This window comes from Quercus suber, unplaced genomic scaffold, assembly GCF_002906115.3.
Source record: "Quercus suber isolate HL8 unplaced genomic scaffold, Cork oak 2.0 scaffold_72, whole genome shotgun sequence".
NCBI classification, from domain to species: Eukaryota; Viridiplantae; Streptophyta; class Magnoliopsida; order Fagales; family Fagaceae; genus Quercus; species Quercus suber.
The window spans coordinates 899080-917385 of NW_027069537.1; the positions used below are offsets into that span (position 1 = coordinate 899080).

The 18306-nt window shown below is 33.5% G+C and overlaps 1 protein-coding gene across 1 annotated transcript; it reads right to left on the reverse strand.

Moving 5' to 3' along the window:
- Positions 1-903: 903 nt before the first annotated feature.
- On the reverse strand, positions 904-1521 carry LOC112008476 (uncharacterized). The gene has a single exon (XM_024040804.1). The coding sequence runs from the start codon at positions 1519-1521 to the stop codon at positions 904-906; it is 618 nt and encodes a 205-aa protein (XP_023896572.1).
- Positions 1522-18306: the final 16785 nt, after the last annotated feature.

Genomic DNA, 18306 nt, shown 5'->3' on the forward strand with positions numbered 1-18306 from the left:
CAACTTGAAGGTTTTTTTTTTTTTTTTTTTTTTTTTTTTTTTTTTTTTTTTTTTTTTTTTTTTTTTTTTTTTTTTTTTTTTTTGCGAATTCTTATTCCTCCATTTGCGTTCGCTATTTAGTATATATTCATATGTTTCCTTCAAAGCATTTGAGTTTGAGGGGGGTGTTAGATTAATAGGTTGTAATTTGCAGTCATATATTTATTTATTTGTGGGCTAGGGCTCAATCAGCCATTATTTTTTGGGCTCTTTAATTAATTTTTTTTATTATTATTATTTTTGGACTCTGTAATTATTTTTCGGTTTAGGGGCTAAATTGGTTGGTATTTTGAAATGTTTTGGACCTATTGACATTATTCCAAATCTCAAGGTATGTTACTAAAATTTACCAAAAAAACAAAATATTATTGTTAGTAGCCCAATAGAAATTCATATCTGTACATATTTGGATTTTTTTTATTTATTGTTTTTTACGAATATATATATATATATATATATAGTGTCCTTATTTATTTTAATTTGACCGTAATAAAACAATACAAACTTGTCTAATTGGAAAGGGGAAGGAACCCTCTTTAATAACATAAACTTCTGGTACTCTTCCAATAAACCTCCACTTTATATGCAGATAATTGAATTCACCCGAATTAGGCGCAGTGCATGATTGAATTAGACACGTGTTAGATATAATATAATACAATCCTCCCAGAAAAATAAATAAGAATATTCAGAAAAGTAATTAAGTAAAAATAAAATTTCTTTTACTGAATAAATTAAAATTATGAACTCCATTATTTACTTACAATTTGTAAATAAATAAATAAATAAACAAATCTTCAATAATCAATAATTTGCTAAGTAAAGTGGCCTTCTTTTCAACCACCAAAATTATTGTCACAACAACTACTTGCTTTGGCTGCATTGGCTACCTTGTTGACCTTGTCCAGGGTCATCTAAAACCACAGTCTTAACCTTGAAATACTCGAGCTTCAATGGTACTTCCCCTCCTTTTCTAAAGGGTGTTCTTGGCGAGTCAATGCTCAAACTCCTTTGCAAGGTCCGGACTTTCATTTTTTCTGATTTTACTTGGGATATAATTGTACCAAATTTCTTAAGCAACTCCACAATTTCCTCTTGAAGCCCTGCGGGAAATATTTTCTTGAAAACTTCCTCTCTTAGAACGATGAGTTCTCTGAAATATTCCAACACAGATAGCAACCTGGGATCAATTGGTTTTCCAAGCTTGTCTTGAAAAGTAAAGTAATTTTCATCCATATCCCCAATATCTGTTTGAAGGAGACCACTTTCTAATAGGGACATATCATTGTATGAGCCCAAATATGCATGGTTTTCTGTGCTTGTAGAGGCTTCCGTTGCTTTACCTGATGGTGATGGATACCCTTCTGGCCTCTCTAAAAATTGATGATCCTCATTAGCCAAGGACATGATACTCCTCTTCATACCCTCATTTGGTGGATACCCTCCAGGCCTAGGACTTACACGAACATCAGCCATGGACATGGTATACAATCTTTGTGAGTTTAGAAAACTATGTAAGGCTTGGTGGAAAAGAATAAGAATGAATGTAAATTGAAGATAAGAAAAGGTTTTAGAGAACAAAGAATGAGATTGAAACTTAGGCTTGGATGAAGTTGAAAGAAGTGTTTAAGGTTATATATAGATATGTGATCAGTTAGGTATGGTCTTGATGGGGCTTTGTTTGGGCATATATAGGCGTTGGTTGGAATGTTGGGAATCCAGTTTCTTGTTGAAATAATCAGGAGTCAAAGTACGGAAAATTTTTCAGGCTATGACTAGGTCAACCAATTAAGCTACGCGTTATTTATTATGGATTATATGAGCCGTTATTTTGACATGTTTCTTTTTTTTAATAGGGTATGTTGACATGTTTCTCTCTCAAACTTTTACCAAGTGGTAGATTAGTCGCGACTGGCAATCATGAATGGACAAGCTCATTTTGAAAATAGAATCAAATTAAATCATCTCTTTATCAAGTTGTTAACAGTCAAATTACTCGTGAACATGAATGGACAAATTACTCATTTGAAAGAATTAAATTAAATAAACTCTCAATCTAAATAGATCTAGATAAAAACAATCGCAAATTTTAAAGATTAACATCAGCCATGGACATGGTATACAATCTTTGTGAGTTTAGAAAACTATGTAAGGCTTGGTGGAAAAGAATAAGAATGAATGTAAATTGAAGATAAGAAAAGGTTTTAGAGAACAAAGAATGAGATTGAAACTTAGGCTTGGATGAAGTTGAAAGAAGTGTTTAAGGTTATATATAGATATGTGATCAGTTAGGTATGGTCTTGATGGGGCTTTGTTTGGGCATATATAGGCGTTGGTTGGAATGTTGGGAATCCAGTTTCTTGTTGAAATAATCAGGAGTCAAAGTACGGAAAATTTTTCAGGCTATGACTAGGTCAACCAATTAAGCTACGCGTTATTTATTATGGATTATATGAGCCGTTATTTTGACATGTTTCTTTTTTTTAATAGGGTATGTTGACATGTTTCTCTCTCAAACTTTTACCAAGTGGTAGATTAGTCGCGACTGGCAATCATGAATGGACAAGCTCATTTTGAAAATAGAATCAAATTAAATCATCTCTTTATCAAGTTGTTAACAGTCAAATTACTCGTGAACATGAATGGACAAATTACTCATTTGAAAGAATTAAATTAAATAAACTCTCAATCTAAATAGATCTAGATAAAAACAATCGCAAATTTTAAAGATCAAGATTCAAAAGTGCCATTTATTCTCTCTCATATTTTTCCATTCGTGTGTTTCTAGAGTTTTGATAAGTGTAATCTCTTGTCTTAACTCTTACGTGCACCACACGCTAGGTAATTATAAGAAAAAAATGCTTTGCTTGTGATCCCAAAGTATATTGGTGAAAAGTAAAAATTGAATCAAATGGATAACAGATCACACGTGACCTGAAAACTGTCAACTTACCCTTTGGAATTCATGATGGTCATAGTTACTTGAAAAACTTGGTCACTTTCACTTGTGAATCAAGGAACCTCTGAGGACCTTACCTGAGATATTTCCTAAGTTATGACTGTTAGTTTTATTCTTTGAAGTGGGACTGTTAGCTTTTTTTTTTATTTGAGACGGGGACTGTTAGTTCTACATACAAAATTCAATAAATAAATAATTCAATCCAATTTTGCACGATTCTATTGGCCAGGAAAAGGAATGTTGACTTAGACTTTCGAAAGTCGAAACGTCGTCCTTCTATTTTTCTTTTCTTTATTTTTATTTTTTTTGGCGGCTTTATGTCTAGCTGTAGTTAGTTAGTGGCCAGCCCAAAAGTAAGTCAGATACGAACTAGTCCCTTCATCAATAAGTTATTAGTATTATTTTTCAACTTAGGTAACGTTTTAAATATAATAATAACTTTTTAAGTAATTACTTGGATCGTTCTCAAAAAATTAAAAAAAAATTATTACCTGGCTAGTTTTTTTTATCTAAATAAATTTATTTTCATGTCTGTAAAAGATAAATTGTATAATCATATCAAGGCAAAAAAAAAAAAAAAAAGATTTTAAAAAGTTGTAACAAAATAAATAAAATAAACGAAAAAATAAATTTTGAAAAAAATTGGGTAAATATCTGTTTCTTTTCCTTTTTAGTCTAGCTAAATTACTTCATAAAAAATATGCATTATTATTTTATAAACATATAACTGGAGAATTTTATAAATCTCTTATTCACGTACTTTAGACTAATCAACTAACTCATAGCCTCATATCGAGGAACACATTCTTGTTTCTAGCACAGGCAACGTAATTAGGGAGGTTTATCTTTAGGATCAAAACTTTTCAAATTCCAAAACTTCGGCAATACCAGAAAATTAAGCAGATGCTGACCACTTCTAGATTCCTAAGTAAGTTCATGTCAAATTCAATAGTTGCAAAACAACAAACAGATTTTATAATAATTATTCAAAACTGCTTTGGGAGATCCAGAACCAAAAGTGGCCGACATAATTCACTTTGATCAAATGTAGAGACATTGAAATCGCTAATTTACAATCAAACTTAGACATTGACCAATTAGCTGGGTTTAACTGAAATTAAACACCTGCTTAGCTTAACCAGTTACCAGATGTCAAGTTGATTAATTTATCATGATTTGACCAAATTCTAATTTAAACAAATTTGACCAAACTTTGACACGGAATCTAATAATTTCATTGGAGTGATACAAACATCATTTTCAAAGAAAACGTACGAACTTGCCTTCGATTTAGATATTCTACTAATTGCCAAAAAAACTTCAACTTGTCCTTGGGCAAAACAAGGTCAAATGATGTTGAATTGATGAAAATGAGGCATCGTTAGAAAACAGCATAAAAAAAATTATATTAAAAAATAAAAATAAATAAATAACCCTATGATATGAGGGGCTATGAGTTGAGGAATTAGAATGAGTTGCCCAAATTGATGAAAATAAAAAAAGTGAAATTTTGACCAAAAAGTATTCGAGTTCCTACATTCACACTCTTGTAACTTTCAAATTGGAAGAGTACTTTAAGTACAGTCTTAATATATAGCATTGAAGAGCATTGGCTCTAAACTTTCCAATGGTACCTCATTTAAGCCAAAATGAGGTTTAAAAGGTCATCAAGTCAATCAAATGCATAAAAATATAAAAGTTTCATTGGCAGTTTTTGGTGCAAAATCAGGCAACAACACTGCACACAAAAATGATCCAAAAATCACATAATTTCTTGAAATATGTGAAATTCTCTACAACTTGATTGAGTTAGGTTTTTTTTTTTTTAACCCAAGATTGGTTGGAGATTGTAACTTGTAACTTTCTCACTGATGAGCTAAATTGTGCTAAAAAGAAGGCATTGGAAATTAGACTTTCTATCTTTCCAACGACACTAGGAATACCTATGGACCAAATTAGAAAATGAGCCAAACTTAGTTTAAATAGTTAAGAAAAGCAAACAAAAAATAATAAAATGGTAAAAGGTAGTTATATCACCCTTTTTTCTTTTTCTTCTTTTTCTTTTTTTCTTTTTTTACATTTCTCAAGTGCTTATTTTCAGTAATTTATTTGCATAGTATTATAAAATAAAATTATAACTTTTATGTTAAATGTATTACAAAAAGCTAAAAACTAATTTATTAAAAAGACAAATGTGTGTTTAGGATTCTATTATTAATTAGTTTTTTACTTTTTAACTTTTATGTACAGTTTTTTAAAATTTTACTTTTTTCTCATTTTTTAAAAGTACAAGCTGATTATAGTTATATTTTGACACACTTTTAATTAAAAAATTATAATTAAAAAATAAATAAGTGATTCCAAAGTGATATAAAACTAAAAACTAGATTATTTAAACCAAAACTATTTTCAACCATTCCCAAATGCCCCCCAAAAACGAGAACTTGAAAAGTTATCCGCTTCACTCTTTTTTACCAGTTTACCGAAGTAATCAAAAAGCAAAAGAAGAAAGTCATCGAATCATATGCAGGTGATCAGTAAACGAATAAGAAACATAAAAAATTATAATTAAAAAATAAATAAGTGATTCCAAAGTGATATAAAACTAAAAACTAGATTATTTAAACCAAAACTATTTTCAACCATTCCCAAATGCCCCCCAAAAACGAGAACTTGAAAAGTTATCCGCTTCACTCTTTTTTACCAGTTTACCGAAGTAATCAAAAAGCAAAAGAAGAAAGTCATCGAATCATATGCAGGTGATCAGTAAACGAATAAGAAACACGTACTAAGAGTTAGATAATGCAAGTCTGGGACCAGATAAAAGACTGAAAATTGGTTCAGATTCTCTTTTACACGGACAAACGTACACTCATAGCATTTACACGGGTTTAGACTTTAGAATTATTCAGTCAATAAATTAAGTAGATAAAAATTAAAAAAAAAATTTAAAAAAAAAAAAAAGTAAAATCAAGCAAACATAAAAGGAGAAAAGCTACATAGTGGGCCGTCTTTCATTTATTGGGCCGTCTTTCATTTAAGGCCTTAGGCAATTGCTTAAGTTGGCTAGCGGTTGAGCACATTAGCAACTTTTCTGTTAGGCAGCAGATTTTAAGTATTGGTATTCAAAATAATGTGAAAATTGTGATTTAAAAATTATTGTAAAAATTTTTGTTTAAAGTATTTATAATGCAAAAAACATGTTTTGTTGGTGTTCAAAATAATGTGAAAATTATGGTTTATAAAGTACTGTAAAAACATGTGTTTAAAGTATTTATATGCAAAAAAAGTGTTTGGTACTTTTTGATATTACAATTATTTTACTAATATTTATTAGAGAAGAGAGAAGGTTCTTGGTCAATGTGAGAGAGGGACAGAGAGTTGAAGTTGATGTTAGGTCTATTCAAGTAGGTGGCACACTTTTCTAAATATTTACAAAAATATCCTAAATATTTACAAAAATATCATTAAACAACGTTACTTGAAAACTAAAAATTGGTATGAAAAGTTTTCTAAATGCAGTGTTTAAACACCCTAAATTGAGAATCGTGACTAAATACTCTTAAAAAGACACTCTCATCAAACATGTTTTTTTTTTTTCCTCACTGTTTTTAGTGTTTAAACACTGAAAATTATTATTTGCAATCGCTTACCAAAATTATGATTACACTGGACCCAGACCCAACAAGCAGCAGCCCAATCCATCAGTACTTGTCAGTCAGTTGGCACAGACCATATAGAAGGTCTTGATGCTCTGTTTTAGTTTTTCTTTCGTTTTTTTCATCAGAGTAAGGAGACATGCTTCCCTAGATTTGAATCCAGACCTTCTATATTTCTGAGAGTATAGGGGCGGATTTAGTAGAACTAAAAGGCTAGAAGGAATTTATTTTACCATTAAGATTTTATTTTTAAATTTAATTGTGTTTATTGTGACATTTGCAATTTAGTGAGGTTTAATTGGAACAATGTAGGAAATCTCTAGCGTCTCAAAAAAAAAGAAAGCAAGCACTATGGAACAATGTCCAGCATTGTCAGACAAAGCAGTTGTCTCAGACACATGTCAGGCACTTGACATTTCTCGAATATTTCTGCATGCATGTTCTAGCCGTGTTTTTTTTTTTTTTTATCCATTATTACTCTTAGTTTGATATATATATATATATATATGTGTGTGTGTGTGTGTGTGTTTAACATTATATAATTTAATAATATATAGAAATATGAATAAAATATATATATATATATATAATAATTATTTAATAGATGCATCCTATCATACCTGTGACCTATTTTTTCAAAAATTGCCGTGTCACCATTTCATACCTATACTCGTACCAATATTCGTATTCGTGTTTGTGCTTCCTAGGGGTTGCTTGAAACCTGACTTTGTCTAAATGCCTGCTATATTACCCACGTCAAATGCCACAAACACATATCTACTAACTAAAAAAATCAAATAAATAAAAAACTATATAAAAAAAGAGCAAATAACTCTGTCTACAGTAACCTTAAATGGTGAGTTTGGCTGAAGATAACAATTAAGGAGTGAGCGAATGAGAGCAAGAGAGAGGGGAAATATCTTCTCTCTCCGTGTCCTTTCTCTTTTTCCTTTTTTGTTTACTTTCTTTTTAGACTAGGTGTGCGTTTGGATACCATTTATTTGGCTGAAAACTGAAAATAATAAAAAATTATTGTTTGATTACTGTTCATAAATGAAATTATTGTGCATTTACCTACATGAACAGTGCAAGAGACGCTAGACTTAAAAAAAAATAAAATGAAATAAAAAGAAGCCCAAAAGCGCCAGACGTGGATGCACACGCCATGATCCAAACAAACACATAGATCTGCTCACTCAAATCAAATTTATATACATACATATATATATATATATATATATATAAAGTAAGGGATAATTACAGTAAACCTACCTGAGGTTTGGCCTATTTGCACTTTGCCTACCTGTGGTTCAAAACTTGTCACTTTGCCCACTTGTACTTCCATCTGTTACCCTCCCGTTACCCAGCCCACCCTCAGAAGTTAGAAAAACACCTTTGTATTCCAAATTAGAACGTAACACGAATCACAGGTACACGAACTCACTCTCTTTTCCTCACGAGCCCTAGAAACGCGAAAATCCCTGTAGATTCCCCATTCTACATTTGATATTGACATAGTGTTGCAAGTGTAAACCTAGACGAGCAACGAGTTGTTCAAGGGACTAAAATCCTGGTAAGAAATCAGTCACTGTTTGGGTTTTTACTTTGGGCTTGTGGTTGTTTTATTGTTTTTTGAGTAATCAATCAATGGTCAATGTTACATGTAATGGAATGAGAATATTGGTTGTGTTTGTTGATGTTTATGAAAAATGTGACCACTTGTTCTTTGGATTTGTGTTTGTTTATGGCTATTTTGTCTGTCGTGGTCATTGTGTCTCATAGTGGACCCAAGTTTCTATTAGTTTTAAATTTTAGTGTTTGCATGTGCTATTTAGTAAAACAGAATCAAAAGAAAAGCAAAAAATGTGGTCCCTCTGTGTGTGTTGCATCCCAAAAGCAAAACAGAAACATGCAACTGTTTACTCTTTTGTTGTTTACAATTCTTTAATTGTTAATTGTATACGTGTCAAATGGTAATTTGTTATTGCAGATGGATGATGAGGAAGTGAAATTGGAGGTACATTATGGGGGTGCTTTTCTATGGAACCCTAGTTTAGAATATTTAGGTGGGAAAGTTGAAATAGTGTATAGGGATCCTGATTTGCTTAGTTATTTTGAAATAAAAGGTATATGTGAGGAATTGGGGATTGATGAACCACGTAAGGTTCATTATTTAGGTCCTAGGGGCAACTTAGAGCAAGACTTAAGGCTTATACAAGATGATCAAGATGTGGTACCCATGTGCAAGCCTAATGAGGGAAGGCCAAGAGACACCATCATACTATATGTGGAGAGTGGTAATGCTCCACTTGCAGTTGAAATTCCAGATGGTGTAAGGGTTGGTATAGGAGCTGGTGCAAGGGTTGCTATAGGGGGTGCAAGGGCTAGTGTAGGGGGTGGTGCAGGAGCTGCTACAGGGGGTGATGGTTTGGAGGAGGAGTTTGATTGGTTGAATGAATGTTTAGAAGGAGAAGACTTTACTGATGACATTTTTGTTAAGTCTTCTCCACCTCACATAGTGCCATATGAGCCTAACACTGTTCCAACCACTAATACACCTCATCCAAACACTAATACACCTCAGCCAAACACAGATGCACCTAGCCCAAGCAATATTCCTCGTCCAAACATAGATTTAGATGAAGAATGGGTTAAACCAGCTTTAGAGGATGATATTGCAAGTGTGGATGGTTCTGATGATGAACAGGGGCCTGGCAATTTGGAGTTCAATGAGAGAACTGATATGGAAAATGTTAGGTTGGCAAAAGGGATGAATTTCCCAAACTCCCAGGTGTTTAGGAAGGCTTTGAGGGAGTATGTGATTCAGCATCACATTGATGTCAAGTGGAAGTTGAATGAGAAGAAGAAGATTTATGTACATTGTAAGAACAATTATAGATGAAGGTGTTATGCCTCAATAGTGATTGGAGAGTGCACATTTGAGATCAAGACACTTTATCCTGAGTGTACCTGCCCCCTAACATTTAAAAATGGGCTAGTTACATCAGCTTATGTGGCAAAGATGTATTTTGAGGATTTTGGTAAAAATTCTAATTGGGAGGTCTCAGGTGTTAAGCACCATGTAATGCAGAAGATTTCAATTGATTTAAGTATTAGTCAGGTGTATAGATCAAGGAACGCAACTAGGGGGCTGATTACTGGGAATGAAGAGGCTCAGTATGGCCTATTTAGAGATTATGCAGAAATGATATTAAGGACAGATGTAGGAAGTAGGGTGATTCTGCAAACAGAGATGGAAAATGAGAATGCAAAGCCTAAGTTTAAAATGATGTACATTAGGTATAATGCCCAGAAGGTTCGCTTTCTAAGTGGTTGTAAACCCTTTGTTGGGCTGGATGGATGCCATTTGAAGGGGTAGGTTTAGTGGGCAATTATTGTCTATCACTTCCAATGATGGAAATTACAATATATTCCCAATGGCAATGGCTGTGGTTGAGCAAGAGAATAAGGATAGCTGGATCTGGTTCTTGGAGCAGAGCTCAATCTGGTATTCATCAGTGACAGGCAAAAGGTATTATCATCTAGCTCATGTTCATGACTTCATTACATGCTTACCTTTTTACATGCTTACTTACTAACATTGAATTCTTACTTGCTTACTTGATTACAAAGCCTTCTACCTACAATGGAGACTCTATTCCCAACTGTGGAGCTCATGTATTATGTGTAGCACATATACAACAACTTCAAGATTAACCACAAGGGCATGAAGTTGAAGAGTGTACTATAGAGATATGCTGGCACAACATCAGCCAGGGAATTTGAGAAAGGGATGGACCATCTTAAAAGTTTGGATGAAGAAGATTGGAAGTACCTGGCTGATATAGAGCCTGCATAGTGGACCAGATCCCACATTTCTTCAAAAGCTTTGACAGATTGTATGGTAAATAATCTGAGTAAGAGTTTTAACTCTACGATTGTGAAGGCTAAAGACAAGCTCTTCTTATCAATGCTGAAGTGGATCAGAGTTAGGCTTATGAGCAAGCTGTATATAAGGAAGACTGGCATAGAAAAGTTTGGTGGCAAACTGTATCCAAACATACAAAAAAAGTTGGAGCAGTTAAAATTAGAGTGTAAGGGTTTCTGTACAATGGCTTCTGGGAGGTTTATGTATGAGGTTGACAATGAGAGGGAAAGGCATGTGGTGGACTTGATAAATAGAGTATAGGACTTGACAGGAATCCCTTGCAAGCATGGAGTTGCAGCTATTTTTGGGAATCGTGAGAAACCAGAAGACTACTCCCATCCATGCTACTACAATGATTCTTATGTGGAGACATACAAGAGACCCATACCTCCTATGCCTGGCTAGTCTGAGTGGATGTCAAATGGCCAACCCAAGCCTGTTGCACCTATTGTCTATAAGCCACCAGGCAGGCCACCCATAAAGAGGAAGAGAGATGTTAATGAGCCGAACCCTTATAAGGTGTCTAGAGCAAACAGACCAGTGAGGTGTGGAATGTGTCAAAAGGAATGGCACAATGTAAGGGGATGCAAGGCCAATGTTACTGGTGAGATACCATGGGAGAGGAGGCAGAGATTGCAGAAAGGGAAATCTGTAAGTTTTTACAAATTTTTTTTATTCAAATGCAAAATGCCAATAACTGACACTGTAAAAATATGCTCATATTTGGTTACAGGGAAGTAGAAGGCCTTCTACACATAGACAAGGATCCCAGGCCCCATCTTCATCACAGACCTAATCCTCAGCTCAGCCACCGCCAACACATTAGCCTTACACTATGGCCTTATCCTTATCCAACCAAGCAGCAAGGTCAGAGCCACAAGCTCCAGCTCCACAGCCACAAGCTCCATGGTTAGGGCCACCAACTCCATGGTCACAGAACCCAAGTCAGTGGTACTCTTCAGACTTCAGGTACACAGTTAGAGGAGCTCTTTGGTCCTCTTCAAGCCAACCAATACCACACACCCTTGTAGAAACATAGGACAATAAAGCACCGTCATCACAAGTACTGTAGTGTTAGGTTTGACGTTTTATTCATAAAATTGTGATATTGGTAGCTAACATGTGAATTCTTGTACTTTGTAGCCTACAAGGCCACCTACTACCAGAGGAGCTGCTTTAAGAGGAAAGGGTGATGTAGCTAGGGCTTAGAAATGTAGAACAAGATGTGGAAAAGCCAGTTATGGTGGGAGAGGCAGGGGCAGGGGCAGTAAATGAAGACTAAGTCAAGAGACTTTTGTTGCTATGTATAATGTATTAGGGTTATATAGTGTTAGGGTTTTATGTAGTTTGTAGACAATGGCGGGGCAAACAATGGCAAGACACTTTTTTATATAGCTATTCAAACACTTTTTATATTTTTAGAAGTTTTGTAAACATTGGGCAGCTGCAACTATTTTGGTGGACCAAATGCCTTATATTTACTGGTGGTTGATAAAAGACTATTCAATGCCACCTTAAAATATGTATACAATTTCCTAACTTAATGATAGGTGTTCAAAATTATTATTCTGATTATTGCAGTTTGTTATATGAGTTATTATTATATGAGTTTGTTTATGTGTGTAGGGTGTATGTGTTGAATAGCAGGTGTATGTGTGCATTTGTTGTCTTTTCTTGCAAGTTGACAGATTGTCATGCACTTTAAATTCACTTTCAACACAATTGTCTTCACACAATGCACTTTATGCACAAACCAACACAGCTCACAACATCCAACAAAACACCAACACCAATAGCTCACAGCTCACAGCTCATAAGTATCCAATTCACTTTAAACAAAAATACCAGCAGCATCTAACATAAATAACACTTTATCTTAAAAAGACTTATATTATTAAGTGGCTTCAAGCCAATAGCATCTACCACCTTATATAGTTCTCATTCTCAAAAAATTCTTTCGTAGTTCTATTACAATACAATGGAGGACTAGCTTATATTAGAACCCATCAGGCAAACTCAATCTCATCATTCCAACATTCTCACTTGAGTCAAAACATGAAAACAACATAACTAAAATAAAGATTAAAAATTAAAATTAAAAAAGAAAAAAACCATGACAGAATTAGTGTCACGACCCAAATCCATGGAACATGAATTTAGATGCATGACTAACTTGCTAATCTTGCACAACTAAAAGTAAAATTAATCCAAAATAATTTAAAACTCCAAAGAAACAATGCTCTTAATAAATAACCTCTTACAAAAATCTAAACTCCACAAATTGGAAAATAATCTCCAAAATATAAATCATGAATTACAAAATAAGGATAACTAAAATTCTATAAGTCTTCAAGTAATATAGAAATCGCCTACAACTTCCACGCTCAACCTTGCACCTTACAAAGCGATTAGAAGATCCTATATTCCCAACTACACTTCAATCTGAAAAATAGTAATTGATGGGGTGAGCCACATCTAGTAAGTAATTATATAGAATACACAACGGAATAAAGTCAAGCAAAGCATGAGTATATTGATTTTTTTCACAAACTCATTCAATGATATCAAAAATAATTATTCAAAACATATAATGAATTACTTAATACATATGTAATCACATCTTAAAATCATTTGCCATCACATACATATAATTGATCAGAGCACAGTGTCACATATACACATCACATATTCTCACATACAATCCTGTGAGCGAATACCAACATCTAACCCCTGCTGGTGAGGGATCAACACATATTCTCACATACAATCCTGTGAGTGGATTTATACATATATCTGATATATCTGATCAATTCTAAAATCACTTATTATGAGTCACATATCACAAAAGTAAAGTTTATACAAAATAGAATAATTTACTTGAAATTAACAGTTATTCCAAATACAGAGGCATATCAAAGATCACAATATTGAATAGAACATAAATCAAAGGATGCTTGACTCTCTTAGGGAATGAATAAGAACTGAAGAGTTTCTATAAATATTTTTACAATTCTTGAGTAAGTTTGAAAACCCAATTTGCTAAAAGAAATGTCTTAAATACCATTTGGAAATAAGAATATGACTTTGAAATCACTTAGTTTTAAACAAACTTAAAAGACAAGAACCTTTTTAGAGAACTTACTTTGAAACTCAATTATTTTCAGAAAATAGTTTATATTAGAAATCATCTTTTAAATGAAACTTAGATGTTCAAAACTTCATTTAAAATTCAAAGTTTCTCTTTAAAACATTATTTAAAAGTCAAAATTTCTCTTTCAAAGTTGTAAAAATACTTTTGATAGACTTTAGAAGACATAAGCTTAAAAACATAACTTTTGAAAACCTTTGACATCTAAGAACCTAATGAACAAAATTATGCATATTATGCATAATTACTTACCTCTCTTGCTAGTACTTCTGAACACAGCTGAACGCTTTAATCTTCCGTAAGCTCTAAACAAAAGAATGCTTTAATCAGTAATCACGAAATCTAATCCTTACAACCCTTTTCTGTCCTACTGTCCTACACAAAATCAGGTGTGAAAACTACTTTCACATATACCATTGAATTAAGCTATTTATTATTCCTTATCAAAGTCCCACCGCAACAATATTTCCCCAAAACTAATCTGTACTACTAGAGTTTAAACAAATTTCTATAACCACAATTGATATTCCAGGCCAATATATTGTAAACTCATGATTTGATATATACCCCCAACGGAAAATAAACTCTTATACATTATTTAATCTTTATAATCTTGACTTGTTCTAGAATACAAGCTATAGGGACCCTAGGATTTAATTATATAACTCCGATGAAAACATGAAGGCCATATTCATTAATAATATTTTGAACCATGACTATGTTCATGGGTACACACGGTGGCAAAATCATTGACTTCAAATATATAATATGTGTACATATCCGAAGGAAGGCATATACCATAAACATAGATCCTTGATATCCCGTGGCTCAAATCTTGGTTTATATATATATTTATATCCCTACGGAACAACGTTAAAGGCTTAAAGCCATTCTAACGTTAAAGCCATCCTATAATATATCTATATATGTTAACCACAATTGGAGTTTTACAGCCATGTTCTTGAATTAGGAAATTGAAATTCCATGAATCTGTTCAAGAACCCACATACTGGGCAGTGGGCAATCCAAGGTTTAATAATGTAATTAACAATTCTAGGAAAAATACCCCTTTTTTAACAATTTGCAAATCACTAACTCTTTTAAATTCTTTGATTCTAACAAATGAAAAATCACACCTGAACAATTAGTTGCCTCTTCAATTAACTCCAAGGAAAAATACACCTTCTAGCCTCCTTAGTGATGAAACCCTTCTTATTCCAAATCCTAATTATCTTTTCCTCCAACTTATATTTTAACACATCAGAAATGTGGGCTTGGTGGGGTAGTGGGCTAGAGTTTAAAATCCACTTAAGCTTATCTCTTTAGTCTCCAAGAAGCCCATAAAATACCTTCATCTTTTATTTATTTATTTATTATCTTAATTGCCTCACTAAATTGTATGCACTAAAACTTTAATCTTCTCACCTATTTTGTAACACCACAAAAATTGTCTACTCCCATCTTACTAAGCACACACATATAGTACCTCAACTCTATATTAATATTGCCGATGACGGTGATGATCATAAAATCAAATCGGGGTATTACAATTAGTGCAATTTTGCACTTTCGCTCTTGCTCTAAAGCTCTCACTGCTATCTCCCTGGCTTGAACAAAGGAAGCTCGAAAATTTCTCTCCCTCTCAGTGGCTTTTGCTGCCCTATCTTGAGCAAATTTTACCATTTGGGTAACTTCTACTGCTGCCTGGGTAGCTTCTCTTTCCCTTTCATGTGCAAGTTGCAACTCACTCCGCAGCAAATCCAGCTTTTGTTGCACCAAATGGGCAACTTCATTCCCATGCATACAAGTGGGATTATCAATCCATTTAAAGAAAGGGCACTTGAGACCAACCTGTTAATAAATTGAATTGAACACATTACATTTCAATCTCACGTGAATCAACTAAATTAAGTAAAAATTAAACTTACCTTATATCGGCTACAACCCAGAAACCTTCTCCCAAAATTATCCATTGTCAGACTTGTTCTCAGCACACAAGTCTCATATGTACACATATGCCCACTTGAACCTGAGTAATTTCTACTCAAAGAAGACATCGATTATCAACTTCCTGTGAATCAAAGCTATCATCAAAACTTAAAACCCCAGCTTAGAACCATAAAGCAAAAATGTCGTACCTGCAGATGATCTATCTTCGAATATTCAATGCCTCAAGATAACCCAAAGTCAGAACCTCACCCTCACACAAAAGCACGATCAGAAAAATCAAAACCCCAACTCAGTTACAGGGATTTTCGCATTTCTGGGGCTCACGAGGAAAAGAGAGTGAGTTCGTGTTATTTGATCCGTATTATGTTCTAATTTGGAATAAAAAGGTGTTTTTCTAACATCTGAGGGTGAGGTGGGTAACGGGGGGGTAATGAATTGAAGTAGAGGTGGGCAAAGTGACAAGTTTTGAACCATGGGTAGGCAAAACGCAAACGGACCAAACCTCAGGTGGGTTTGCTGTAATTATCCCAAAAAATAAAAAATAAAAACTTGGGAGACAGAAGGAAGAACAAAGAGCGACCAGTAAGTTTTTTTTCTTTTTTTCTTTTTTTTTCTTCTTTTTTTTTTTTTTTTTTTTTTTTTTTTTTCGTTTCTTCAAAGTTTTCATATATACATATATATTAAATCTGTGTTTGTATATGTTTCTGTGAGGGTTTCAATTTTTGATTGTTTGCTAATTTGGGTCTTTTAGTTTTATGGTATTGATATTAAATGGGTATTTTGGATGTCTTTGGCTTCTTTTCTTCTTAAGTCTTACATGGATTCTAAGGTGAGAATAGATTGAAAGAGGGATAGAGAAAAAGATAATAAAGAAAGGGGGATTTGGTTCCATTTTGGTATTTTCAGCTAACACAAGACAGGAATGCCTCTCTCTCTCTCTCTCTCTCTCTCTCTCTCTCTCTCTCTCAAATTTCAAGTTTGAAGTTTCACTGGTCATAATTTGGTTCATTTTCGCCTAATCCCATGCCATTCTCTCTATTTTACGAATATATAATCTCTCTCTCTCTCTCTCTCTCTTTCTTTTTTTCTTTTTTTTGGTTTAAATAAATTTTGTGGAGTTCTAATGAGTTGTATTTGATTTTCAACCACCAAGCTGAGTTATGCGATTCAAAAGTAGGGACTGATCTATCAGCCTCACAAATGTGTGCTTTTGATTTTTTGGCAAAAATGTTAGGTCTTTGAATTTTTTTTATTTTTGTGTGTAAATATTTAATATATTGATTCTAGGCATAACATGCATGATCTATAATCAATTTAAATAGTATTTTCAATGAGACTTCTATGGTGGTATATCGACCAATTTGAATATAGCAAAGGAGATAGGTACATGGAAGTGAAGTAATCAAAGAGGAGAGATGGGACAACACAGGTAGTTGGTGGGAGGGAGATGGAAGAAATAATGGGAGCAAAGAGGGATTACTTGCTCGGTATTGCTCTTACATGTTCTTCCCTGGAATCCCTCTTCTAATTCTTTTATTTTCCTCCCTGAACTCCTCTCCAGTCTCCATCCCCAAGAGAATCCTTTAGCGCAACTAAGTGAACTGAATTTTTTATGGTTGTCTTAAAAAGCAAAACAGGGGTATTTTTCTTATCCAAACTTCTATATTTAACAACATTGCGTACAAAAACAATTGTATTTATTTTGAGACATATAACTGGGTGATTTGCATATATTTAGCGCTGAGTGATACTTGGTAGAATGAAATCCTTTAGTAGACCAAGTTATACTAAAAAACTGTTACAAGAATCTGTTAATCAACAAATACATTGGTGAGCAAAGGAATCTGTAAATGAGGATCTTTTAAAGGTCAACATGTACATTGAGTTCTGACAATGAAATGGATATCTGATAGAAGCACACATTAGAAGAACAAAGTTGAGGAATTGCAGAAAGTGTCCTCTTCATCAATTATGATTTATCCAATAAAAAAGGTTACAACTAACTGATTTTTGTAGAACATGTGGGTCGAGTAAACCACAGATTAGGACTCGTTCTATACTACTTTTGGCTCTTGTGATCACTTCATCATCAATTTTTTTTTATACACTTCATCATCAATTAATATGCTGGGAAAGTGAGATATCTTGCACCGCTACTGTTCCTTCAACAAAAAATAATACTCAACAATGCTCAGTAATGAAAGGGAGGTAGGCAGCCCATCTTCTAGGGCTATCACATACTTGAGGAGCTCAAGGCAAAAACTGATTATGTCACAGTTCTTTACCAATCCTCTATCAAGTATTAACATTTTTTCAGACACATTTATCCAAAAATAAACAAAAATTAGTTGAGTAGAACAAAATACTTGACCATTAATAAGGGCTTGGGCCACATTGGAATTTTAGCTCATACATTAACTTTGTCATATGTGAGGAGGATTTGAGCAATCTAGCACCACTCTTTTCAACAAACATGCAAACCGCGTGACATGTTTGATCTTTCTAGAGATGAATCATTTAGAAGAATTCTAGGGTACTAAAATAAAAGTTCACAGATATTCCATTATAAAGAACTAAGTATAGTAACAAAATCTTTAAGATTCTTTTTGAATGATATGAATAT